This window comes from Sebastes fasciatus, chromosome 8 (assembly GCF_043250625.1).
Source record: "Sebastes fasciatus isolate fSebFas1 chromosome 8, fSebFas1.pri, whole genome shotgun sequence".
Lineage (NCBI taxonomy): Eukaryota > Metazoa > Chordata > Actinopteri > Perciformes > Sebastidae > Sebastes > Sebastes fasciatus.
This window is the reverse complement of record NC_133802.1, coordinates 34652575-34665417: the sequence shown is the minus strand read 5'-3', so window position 1 is coordinate 34665417 and position 12843 is coordinate 34652575. Positions and strand designations below refer to the sequence as shown.

Sequence of the window (12843 nt, the reverse complement as noted above, 5' to 3'; positions counted from 1 at the left end):
TAATGAGGTCTTCTTTGGTAACTCCCTTCACTGCAGCAGATAGTTTAAATCAACAAACTGTCACATCAGGCGTTATATAAACTACTGAGAGATATTATGAAATAGAGCGTGGTACGTACTGTGTTATACTGAAAGGAGTATTTATCCTCTCTACAACAACACAAACTGAACATCCTAACCTTCATTATTTGTTTATTGCAGGACTGTTTTGTATAAGACTGCATTATTCTGAAGTGTGCCTAATAAACTGGTAACTGAGTGTATGTCTGAAGATGACTTTTCTTTAAATTGTGGCTGATGTTCTGCAGTGTTGGAGGGTTTCCACTGAATCCAGATGTGTGTTTGTGTGTTCAGGATGTGTACCTGGAGATGTCCTACATGTACGACGACGACGGTTACCAGTCCTACTGCACCGTCTGCTGCGGCGGTCGAGAGGTTCTGCTCTGCGGCAACGCCAACTGCTGCAGGTCCGACACGCACATAAAGAAACATAGAGTACCTACAACTAGGGCTGTCAGTCGATTCAAATAGTTAATCACGATTAATCGCAAATTAATCACACATTTTTTTTATCTGATCAAAATGTACCTTAAAGGGAGATTTGTCAAGTATTTAATCCTCTTATCAACATGGGAGTGGACAGATATGCTGCTTTATGCAAATGTATGATTATGTTTATTATTGGAAATCAATTTACAACACAACATTTTATGATGATCATAAAGTGGGCATGTCTGTAAAGGGAGACTCGTGGGCACCCATAGAACCCATTTACATTCACTGATCTGGAGGTCAGAGGTCAAGGGACCCCTTTGAAAATGGACATGACAGTTTTTCCTCGCCAAAATTTAGCGTAACTTCGTAGCGTTATTTATCCTCCTTCTGGACAAGCTAGTATGACATGGTTTGTACCGATGGATTCATCAGGTTTTCTAGTTTCAGATTATACCAGTATCTTCACTCTAGCATTAAAACTGAACCCGCTACAACCTAAAAATCACAAGTTGCGTTAATGCGTTAAAGAAATGAATGGCGTTAAAACAAATTTGCGTTAACGAGTTAACTTTGACAGCCCTAGTATAAATTTAACTTGTATAAAAATGTGCAATGGACTATGAAAATAATGAAAGAAACATTGCAATAAAGTGTATATATATATTAAAGAAAAACAAAGAAACAGAAGATACAACACATGAACTACTTGGTCCTCCAGCGATGTGTCCATCTGTCCGTTCACCTCCTCCTCTCTTCTTCCCTCCAGGTGTTTCTGCGTGGACTGTCTGGACATCCTGGTCGATCCCGGAGCATCTAACAACGCTCGCTATCTGGACCCGTGGCGATGCTACATGTGCCAGCCGCTGCTGCAGTACGGCGTCCTGAAGCGACGGCACGACTGGGGCCTCAAGCTGCAGGGCTTCTTCGCCAACGACAACGGACAGGAGTTTGTGAGTCACGTTGGTTTCTTTTTAAGATGTTTGTAGAAGAAGTTTAATGATCTGTGGGCAAACTGGGATATTAGAAACGGCAAAAACTCAATATATCTGTATCTGTAAATCTATTCTTATCCTCTATATCAGTGGTTCCCAGCCAGGATGAATATGATTAACAAGATGCTACACTAATTATTTTAACTGCTTTTTACTGTGAAATACTGGATGATTATTCCTCCTTGAGCCGCTAAAAATTATGTAACTAAAACCATTTAAAAAGAGAACATCACTCTTATGCAACTTCACAAGCTGCTGCAAGTCGGCATTACTTCACTTCAAAGTGTTACAACTAGGGCTGTCAAAGTTAATGTCATCATTAATGCAGCTAGAGTGAAGATACTGGTATCATATGAAACTAGAAAAACCTAAAGAATCCATCGGTACCAACCATGTCACACTAGCTCGTCCCAAAGGAGGTTAAATAACGCTCCAGAGTTATGCTAAATTTTGGCGAGGAAAAACTGTTGTTCATGTTCAAAGGGGTCCCTTGACCTCTGACCTCCAGATATGTGAACGTGTGAGAGTTTTTGTCTGTAGTCTGAAAATGTCCAAAAAGATCCAAGAAATGTCTCAAAATGTAAAAAAAAAAAAAAAGTCTGAAAAATGTCCAAAAAAGTCTGACCAAACATTCGGAAAAAAAAAATCCCCAAAATGTCAGAAAAAAAAAGAAATAGGTTGAAAATGTCTGAAAAATGTCAGAAAAAAGTCGGAAAATCATTCTAATAAAAGATTCAAAAAATTTCCCGAAAATGTCCAAAAGAAAGGTAGAAGAAAAGTCTGATACTGGTATCATAGTAAACTAGAGAACCTGATGAATCCATTGGTACAAATCTTTAAGTTACATTTTGAACAGATAAAAAATGGGGCAATTTGCGATAATCTGAAAATGTCCAAAAAGATCCGCAAAATGTCTCAAAAAAAAAAAAGTCTGAATATCCCCAAAAAATGGCTGAAATTTTTTTTTCTGAAAAATGTCCAAAAAAGTCAGAAAGACATTTGAAAAAAAAGATCCCAAAAATGTAAAAAAAAAAAAAAATAGGCTGAAAATGTCTGAAAAATGTCAGAAAAAAGTCGGGAAAACGTTCGAAAAAAATATCTAAAAATGTCCAAAAGAAAGGTAGAAGAAAAGTCTGATACTGGAACCTGATGAATCCTTCGGTACAAATCTCCTTTTAAGTCACATTTTGAACAGATACAAATGGGGCAATTTGCGATAATCTGAAAATGTCCAAAAAGATCCGAAAAATGTCTCAAAATGTAAAAAAAAAAAAAAATAATCTGAAAATGTCCAAAAAATGTAAAAAAAAAAAAAAAAAGTCCCCAAAAATGTCTGAAAAAAATTGTCCAAAAAAAGTCAGAAAAACATTCGAAAAAAAAGATCCAAAAAATGAATAGGCTGAAAATGTCTGAAAAATGTCAGAAAAAAGTCGGAAAAACGTTCGAATAAAAGATCCAAAAAATATATAAAAATGTCTGAAAAATGTCCCGAAAATGTCCAAAAGAAAGGTAGAAGAAAAGTCCGATACTGGTATCATAGTAAACTAGAGAACCTGATGAATCCATTGGTACAAATCTTTAAGTTACATTTTGAACAGATAAAAAATGGGGCAATTTGCGATAACCGCGATTAACTATTTGAATCGATTGACAGCCCCAGTTTTTATCCTCTATATCAGTGGTTCTCAGCCAAGATGAATGTGTTTGGTCGCAATATGATTAACAAGATGCTACACAAATTATTTGATCTGCTTTTTACTGTGAAATACTGGATGTTTTTTACCTCATGTAAATAAAACCATTTAAAAAAAACTCTTATGCAACTTGACAAGTGGCTGCAAAGTTGGCATTATGCTGTGGTTTTATATCTGAGGCAGAAACGTATTTATTGAGTTGCATCATAATGTGAGATTCCAGTTTGAAGGGATTCAGCAGAGAGGCAACATTTAGCCGCCCAGATAAGAATAAGAAAGATGGTCCGTCTTCATTTCTCTCTTCCAGGAGAAACCAAAGATTTTCCCAGCAGTCCCTGCAGAGCAGAGACGTCCAATCAGAGTCCTCTCCCTGTTTGACGGCATCGCCACCGGTGAGTGTTTGACTGACGGCAGGCAGCAGGCGGTGATATTAACGCTGATGTTTGGACCTTTTCCATGTTTCATTGATGTAAAACGTCGTCATCCGAACGGTGTCTGTGTCTCCAGGCTACCTGGTTCTGAGGGACCTGGGTTTTAAGGTGGACCAGTATGTGGCGTCGGAGGTGTGCGAGGACTCCATCTCAGTGGGTGTTGTCAGACATGAAGGAAGGATCCAGTACGTCCACGATGTCAGGAACATCACTAAGAAAAACGTAAGAAAAGAAAATGCTCTCCTGCATATACCTTTAAAAAATGTTACTGAAAACATGACTTATATGAACTATTTCACTATTTTATAATACACATTTCCTTTTATTAAAGCCAAGTATTGAGTGTCCTAAAAAAAAGATACGTTTTTAATGAATTATTGAAAGGATTTAACATGCACAAACACAAAATGAACGTTACAAAGGGAACCTGGGTTTCACTTAAGATTTTACTTTTTAAAACAAAACTGCAGTGAATTGTCTGTCGTACGTGACATTTAGAGTTGGGTGACAACACTAAAAGTAACGGCTTGTCCAGACCGGCCGCGTGAGCAGTGCGTGGCGGCCGCCTCGCTGCTGTGATTCACGTGTCGGGTGTTCACACCAGCCGCATTTCTGCTGCTGCTGTCAGCCCTTTCTTTCTACATAGAGTTTGCCTTTCATAATGGTCATTTCATTTCATTATAAATATAATTTATATTTATTTTAGACATAAAAAGGTTAAGAAGTGTGTGCTCATTTGTAAATAATAGTAATAATCCACAATTCATTCATGGAGCCCTGCAAGTCACTGCATGTTCTACAACACTGTCCTGCACATATTTCGGAATAAAAGCCTTGTGTTAACAAATAAAGGAATTCTGTTTACAGAAAAAAAACCTGCTTGAGGGCTTTTATTTTGAAATGAAAGCAGGAAGTTTTGATTGTAAAATGAATCTTTACTTTTTTCATGTCTGTGACATATTCTACAGATACAGACATCGAAACTGTAGTAATGTTGCTGATATGATGTCAATATACAGTCAATAGATCACCTTCACTGTCTGTTGTTGCTGTGAACCCGTACCCGAGTAAACTTGAACCGTACTCCAGACCACGTTTTCAAGTGGACTCGTACGGATTGACGAACCGTGCCCGAGTACGGTACGGAGCGTTCACACTGATCAATCGAATTGGATTTTGAGGACAAGCGTTCTCTGATCCGGGCCCGGGTCCCTGATGTGAAAGCACCCTCAGAAAGAAAGTAACTCACACACCAAAGAGAGGCCGGCAGCTGCAGTGACGTAGTTCAGAGTGGTTCAGGACAAAGAGCAGCTCCAACCGTAAATCCCCCAGAATCCCTTTCACTCAGTGTGTGTGTGTGTGTGTGTTTCTTCCTCTTTCATTCCTCTCGACGCTCGTTGTCCTTCTGTTAAAGGACTCTACTGTTTGTGAGGGTGAACGAGGACAAAGAGTGAGCAGATGTTAGAGTTTAGATGGACGTTAAATTAGCAGTCTGTTGCTGGATAAATGAATAAATGACATTTAGAACTGAGTCAAGATTAATTGATTTGTCAGTCAAATTAATCAGCAACTATTCTGATTATTACGACGGAGGATCAGGGCCAGATTGAGGAAAAAAATAATATTATTATAAAGTAGTCATTTTACGTGTAATTTTAGAGGGGAAATAGAGCAGCGTGTGAAAATGAGGAACGTGGAGCATCTTGTGAAGTTCTACTTTAGTTTAGGTTTCACAAATAACCAAAAACTTCATCTTTTGGCTCATCAGCACCACATTATCATCAGTATCAGGACCTGAAAGAGATTGAGCAAGAAACTGAGTTTATTCTGAAGAAAGAAACACACGGACCTGATGGGGAAACTGACTCTTTAGAGGAGGAGGAAATTACTTTTTTTTCTCGTAGAGTTATGACTCTATTCTCGTAATATTACGACTTTATTTTAAAAAATAAAAACAGTTTTGTTTATAAAGTTGCAGAAGCTGCATGAAAATGAGGAAATGTAGTTCCAGCGTGGTTTTAGTTGTTTTATTGATGCAGTAGCTGTCAGTCTAACACCTGGTGGTGCTGTTGTGTCTCTCAGCTGCTGGAGTGGGGTCCGTTTGACCTGGTGATCGGAGGAAGTCCCTGCAACGACCTGTCCATCGTCAACCCTGCCAGGAAAGGGCTCTATGGTAGGAACCCGCCGCAGGAAGTCACGTCATCATAGACCTCGTTTATAGTTTGAGCAGTGAACGGATGTGGTGGTTTATCCCTTTTAATGTCATTATTATGAGTTTAGGTGAATACTTTTGATTTTTAAGATCTGTCTAAAGGCTGTCTCTGGCGCTTTCCTACTTCTAAATTACAAAAAATAAACAATGCTTTCATTTTTGGGGCATAAAATGAGATTCATTGACCTGCAGAGCTGAAGAGCCCCGCAGACCCACAGCTTTAGACTGTGGTTCTGTTACTGGTGCACACGTACGTCTGAAACTGTGGGTCTGCGGGGGGGCTCTCCGGCTCTGCAGGGGGCTGATATTGCATAAAATGGCGAATCTTAAGAGTAATTCATCTTTAAATCGTTACCTGGAGTGACCGCTGGGAGGTTCTCATTAGAGAGAAGTGATGTTTCTTGGTTTGCTGACGGTGCCGTGTTACTCCAGAAGGAACAGGGCGGCTGTTCTTTGAATTCTACCGTCTGCTGAGCGAAGCCAAGCCCAAAGAAGGAGAGGACCGGCCTTTCTTCTGGATGTTCGAGAACGTGGTCGCCATGGGCGTCAACGACAAGAGGGACATCTCGCGCTTCCTGGAGGTGAGTCACAGCTGCAGAGATCATAAAAAACATGAACCAGAGACGTCCATGAACGAAAAGACAATTATTTAATTTCATCCATGTGGAGCAGAAGACGTCGACCATCGACTCCTCTGATCCACTGGATTTAAAAACTGAAGTGCCTGAGAATAATTTTAACCACCGTATATTTATGATTACCACGAGTACTCACTGTGTTTTTTTACAGTGTAACCCCGTGATGATCGACGCTATCGAGGTCTCTGCTGCTCACCGTGCCCGATACTTCTGGGGAAACCTGCCGGGCATGAACAGGTAGGAACAACTACAAAACATCATCCTTTCAGAGACGCTGCGGAGTCAAAACAGACTCTATCAACTCTTAACATTGGTGACTTTTCAGTGTCGGTTAAAGTCGTTTTTCATGCCGAAATGGCAGAAAATAAATATCTTCTATGCTTTATATCATATTAAAGTAAATATCTTTTGGTTTTGGACTGCAAAAAAACAAGACATTCAAAGACTAGGGCTTTCAAAGTTAACGCGATGATTAACGCAAATTTGTTATAACGCCACTAATTTATTTAATGCATTAATGCAACTTTTTGGGTTGTACCTGGCTCAGTTTTAAAGTTAGAGTAAAGATACTGGTATCATATGAAACTAGACAACCTGATGAATCCATCGGTACCAACCATGTCATACTAGCTGGTGACGAAGGAGGTTAAATAACGCGCCAAACTTACACTAAATTTTGGTGAGGAAAACTGTCATGGACATTTTCAAAGGGGTCCCTTGACCTCTGACCTCCAGATATGTGAATGTAAATGGGTTCTCTGGGTACCCACGAGTCTCCCCTTTACAGACATGCCCACTTTATGATAATCACATGCATATTGTTTTATGCTAAATGCAGTACCTGTGAGGGTTTCTGGATCAATATCTGTCATTGTTTTGTGTTGTTAATTGATTTACAATAATAAATATATACATACATTTTGCATAAAGCAGCATATTTGTCCACTCCCAAGTTGATAAGAGTATTAAATACTTGACAAATCTCCCTTTTAAGGTTCATTTACAACAGATAAAAAATGTGCGATTAATTGCATTTAAATATTTTAATCTATTAAAGACATCACCTTGGACTTTGAGAAACTGGGATGGACATATTTCACTATTTTCTGACATTTTATAATGTTTATAATCGTTAGTTGCAGCCCTACAGAGTTACATGTTACAACACACTATCTAAGGTTAGAATTGTTACTGTAATCTACACAAAAGCGCAATGTTATATTGAGTTTTGCAGATATATACAGTGTATATACATATACAGTATATGTGATCTCTCCTCTCTGTTTCAGGCCTCTGTGTGCCTCTGGGATGGACAAGCTGGAGCTGCAGGACTGTCTGGATCACGGCAGAGTTGCAAAGGTTTGATATATCTACAGAATACAGATGAAGTCTTCACAGTTTACACTTTTGGTTGCTCTTGTTTGACTGTGTATTTTGTTGCTTCATAGTTCGGGAAGGTGCGCACCATCACTACCCGCTCCAACTCCATCAAACAAGGGAAGGACCAACACTTCCCTGTGCTGATGAACGGGAAGGAGGACATACTGTGGTGCACTGAGCTGGAGAGGTGAGCAGAAAGCACACACACATAAAAACCCTTCAGAAGAGCAAATATACAAATTTATATATATTCGATATTATGATTTATTGAGATTTTTATTAACTTGTTTAACACTAGACCATGAAGGGAAAAAGCTGAATCAAACACTCCTAGGGACTTTTACTTTAGAAAATCTCTAAATGAATCCAGTAAAAATGTTTGATTTTCAGCATGTCTGTAGTCAGAGATGTCCTGAAGTCAAATAGATCAGGATCATTGTCAGGAATTATTGATTACATTTATTATCCAGCAACCCAGAAATCAAAGAATAAAGACATTTCCCTCACAGATTAGTGGGATTTTCTTTTTAATTTATAAGGGACATGTAATGTTTTATACTTCTGGTGAATATAATCCATCAATCTGATTTCCATAGATGTATTTTGTATACAGTTCCCTTTGTTGACACTTTATTTTGAAAAGCGGTCGTAGTCCCACGTGTCTACTTCCTGTAACTTCTCCAAGGTGGTCTCTAGCTCTCCCGTCAGCTCCGTTCTCTTTATCCATCCATGGTCAGCTCCATCGGGGCCGTTTCAATGCAGAGAACATAATGTCAGTATCTGGGTGCTCTACAGTCGTAGCGTCGGCCCGTTTGACCACGGAGACGAGAGCGACGGCTCCACCACCACGTTACCGCCATACCATAACGTTACCTCCATACCATAACGTTACCGCCATACCATAACGTTACCTCCATACCATAACGTTACCTCCATACCATAACGTTACCTCCATACCATAACGTTACCTCCATACCATAACGTTACCTCCATACCATAACGTTACCTCCATACCATAACGTTACCTCCATACCATAACGTTACCTCCATACCATAACGTTACCGCCATACCATAACGTTACCGCCACACCATAACGTTACCTCCATACCATAACGTTACCTCCATACCATAACGTTACCACCATACCATAACGTTACCTCCATACCATAACGTTACCTCCATACCATAACGTTACCTCCATACCATAACGTTACCTCCATACCATAACGTTACCTCCATACCATAACGTTACCTCCATACCATAACGTTACCGCCATACCATAACGTTACCGCCACACCATAACGTTACCTCCATACCATAACGTTACCTCCATACCATAACGTTACCACCATACCATAACGTTACCTCCATACCATAACGTTTCTTGCTAACTTTTTCTGACTTATTTTCAGACATATTTTGGCCTTTTTTAGAAGTTAGCATGCAGCTTTAGCCGTGATGTCTAGCTCTGCTTTTCCTGTCAATGTGTGAAACCCAAAGTGTTTCCATCCTTTACTGGATGTGTAGTTTTTACCACGCTGGATTTAACACAGAAGGGTACAGGTCGTATCCACGCTGACCCTCCAACGTTTTAGACTTCCTAGTTTCGGCTCGCTGCTGTTTGTTTTGGTTGACGAATACGGAACGGATTTGACGTCACATTACTCAGACTACAACAATAAAAGCGGTAACTTGATGAAGCAAATATATCGATTCTGGCATTAAAACATCTATTTCAAAATCGTAAAAAAAAAACGTGCTACATGGTTGAATCGATCTTTAGTAGACATCTTTTGTGTCGTAGCGCTCCAGCACCATCGTGACACTGATTTAGTATTTCTTACCCTGCAGGATCTTTGGCTTCCCGGTCCACTACACAGACGTGTCCAACATGGGTCGCGGTGCCAGACAGAAGCTCCTGGGCCGATCCTGGAGCGTCCCCGTCATCAGGCATCTGTTCGCGCCGCTCAAAGACTACTTTGCCTGTGAATAGACGCCACCCCCCCCCCCATCACCAGGAAACACTTAACTATTCCACGCCAGCTTTTCTATCGTGACGCTGGCTCCGAGGAGCTTCAGCCGCCGGCCACATTTTGTAAAAGAGCTGGAGGTTTTCTCTCCACTCTGGCAGGCAAAATAACCAGTTTCACTACAAATCAGTGTAGCTGGGAAATCGTTAAGTGTTTTCTGGTGCTAATGCACTGCAGCCTTAAACACACTATGTTTTATCACTACAACATAGTAGTATCACTGATTACATCATCCGTAACAGAGTAGAGAGGAGAAAAGATGCTCTGTTTATTAACATCAGGCCCGTACAGTGAGTCCAACAGGATTCTTTCTTTCTTTTAAAATTCCCTGAGGAGGTATTGCTTTTAAATTGACAACACTTAGCAGATGTAGAAAAATAGAGAACAACATGGCACCAACGGTACAGCTTTTTAAGTGGCTCCGTATCAAAGTTTTAGTTTTTTTTTAGGAAGTGTAAAGCTTTTCAGAGGACACTCATCTCTTCTTTTAGCTGATGATGATTAAGACGAGACAACAGGCTTTTAATCTAAACAGAAACACTTGAACCAAAGTCATTAGATGGACAGTTTTTGGGCTCCCTGCTGTTCCACTAGCCTCAGACCGGAATGTGTTTTCTCTGAGAAGTCTAGAAAAGCTGAAACATGTTACTGAGGTTTTCTGTCCAAATTCTAGCACAAATAAATATCCACAACTGTTTTTATATATGGATAATACAAGATTAATCAACAACAACAACATATCCCATGAGTCTTAGCCCCACAGGTGCTGTGAAAGCCTTGTGGGAGCGCTAGTTGTTCAATGCTAATAAATTTAAAAGAAATAGATCAATTAATTTAAAATAAAAATTGGTTCCATTGCCCTGTTTTTTTTTTATTATTATTCTTTTCCCCCATTTTTCTTTATTGAATTTGACTGATTAACAAAAACAAAAAAATCCCAGCAGTGCAAAGTTTCCAGACTGTTTCAAATCATTCAGATTTTCCAAAGTGTGCTAACGAAATAATCTTTTATCTTTGTTAAAATGACAAGCTGCTTACATTTTCCCCCAGATAGTAGAGAAGTAGGTACGTATTTAGATTTAAATATGGAAAGAAAACCTCAGTACCATGTTTGAGTTTTTCAAAAGGTAGGAAAATACATTCAGCAACGGAAGCTAGTGCACCACGAGCTAACCTGGAGATGAAGCAGGATTTTATCTTTATATTTAGAGGAGTTATTTTTACTCAGTGTCTTTTTACTTTTAAATTTTACTTTGTTTTTTGCTTTGAGACGAGTTCATACGAGTAATATAGCTTCCTTAAAAAAAAAATAAAGAAAAAGAAAACCAGCTTTTATAAAAGATTATATTTAGTGTAGATAGTGTGAAACTTTAATCTCCCTGATAGCTACGTACAAATACTTGAAACAAGCCAATGCAAAACACAGAGATATAGAGAACCATTCCAGACAGCTGAGAATTAAAAGAGTGATGGCATTTATCCTACTGTAGAAGTTTAGATTTTATCTTTAAAATAAACACTGTTTTAGTTCACTGTGTGTGGCCTGCTTAGAAGAAGAGAGTCACTGTGTGTAAATGTGGTTTTTAACACTGTTGAACATTTTTTTTTAAACATTTGACAAGAGGACTGCCATGAAAATCATCTCTACGCTTTGTTCTGTGTGGTGCACATGCTTCAGTATACAGTACGGATATATAATTACAAGTAATTGATAAACATTGATGGTGTTTTTTGCCTGTAATTACATGTCAGACTGTATGCTTCAGCTTTAGCGTGTTCACCAGACAGAGGGGTTTACTGGACTGTTTGTTTTGGTACCAATCTCTCTCTTGATGTGACCAAATTCAGAAAAAACTTTTGTTTTATTTTGCTAACTGGAAGATTTTTAAATGCTGTCACCAAATCATACTAAACGGGCATTATTACCTCAGACTGTACATCACTCCTCCTGTAGGATCTCTGTTCTGTGAATATATACTGTAGCTTTATGCTCCCATATGCCCTGTATGTATATATACAGTATATATATATAGAGAGAGAGAGAGGGCTTGTATTTTATCACTGGAACTTTTGTTTTTTTCCACACAATGTTTTGCGTACTGTATCGATAGGAAGGTTTACAAGTGTTTTTTTAACACAAAATGTTTTTCTCTTGTGTTTAACCGACCAGTTTGTCTCCTCTACGGTGCTCAAAGGGCCCCTTAAAGTGACACCAGGAGCCTCTTTTAGTCTAATTTTCTTTAAAAAACAAAACAAAAAGTAATTGTTTACATGCTTCGTTAATACTGCTGAGCTTGTTGACTGTTTTGAAAACAGTACGCAAAAAAAACCTTTTTCTTTCAGCTCTTTTTAGACTTTTTATATTGAGAACACATACGGTATATATTAACAGTATAAAGCGTTCTTTAAATCTTTAATGTTATAGCACATATTAATCAATAGCTTTTTGATATCTTGTGTTATTTAGATGTAAACCATTTCAGTGTGAATGGTATTTGAGAAGTTTCTACTTGTTTTTACTATAATCTTTTAGTGCTTTATCTTTTATCAGAATCCCATTTGAGGATTTTTTTTTTATTTTGCTAAAAGCCTTTTTAAGAATCTAAAGTGCAATGGCATCTCAAAAGAACAGATTCTGTGCTATTTTTATACTTCATTTGAATAGTGGAAAAGTGTTGTATTTTTTTATGTTTGTGTACTACCTATAGCAACCTATATATAATTTTTACTCAATAAAACGCAGCTTGGCTGCTAAAAAACACTTCCACGTGTCCTGTGTGTGAAATGTTAATCCATTTGTGTGCAGAGAAAGGTCTGTAAAGGTCGATATAGATTCAGGTAAAGATTAGTTTCATTATCGGTTCATTTATATTTTAGTGACTGCATTAATTGTTCATCGTATAAAATCATAACAAAGAATGAAATTCACATCATACCTTATTCATAAAGGGATGTGCTTGTCTGGGCAA

At 38.5% G+C, this 12843-nt stretch overlaps 1 protein-coding gene across 1 annotated transcript in view; it reads left to right on the top strand.

Moving 5' to 3' along the window:
* The window catches only part of LOC141772026 (DNA (cytosine-5)-methyltransferase 3B-like), a 47392-nt gene extending 34759 nt beyond the window's left edge, over positions 1–12633 (top strand). Inside the window, exons 13-22 of the mRNA XM_074642667.1 lie at positions 355–467; positions 1262–1445; positions 3489–3573; positions 3689–3834; positions 5695–5785; positions 6257–6405; positions 6614–6699; positions 7752–7821; positions 7911–8029; positions 9696–12633. Coding sequence (XP_074498768.1) covers positions 355–467; positions 1262–1445; positions 3489–3573; positions 3689–3834; positions 5695–5785; positions 6257–6405; positions 6614–6699; positions 7752–7821; positions 7911–8029; positions 9696–9837 — 1185 coding nt within the window. The 3' untranslated portion in view covers positions 9838–12633. The remainder of the gene's footprint in view (positions 1–354; positions 468–1261; positions 1446–3488; positions 3574–3688; positions 3835–5694; positions 5786–6256; positions 6406–6613; positions 6700–7751; positions 7822–7910; positions 8030–9695) is intronic.
* Positions 12634–12843: the final 210 nt, after the last annotated feature.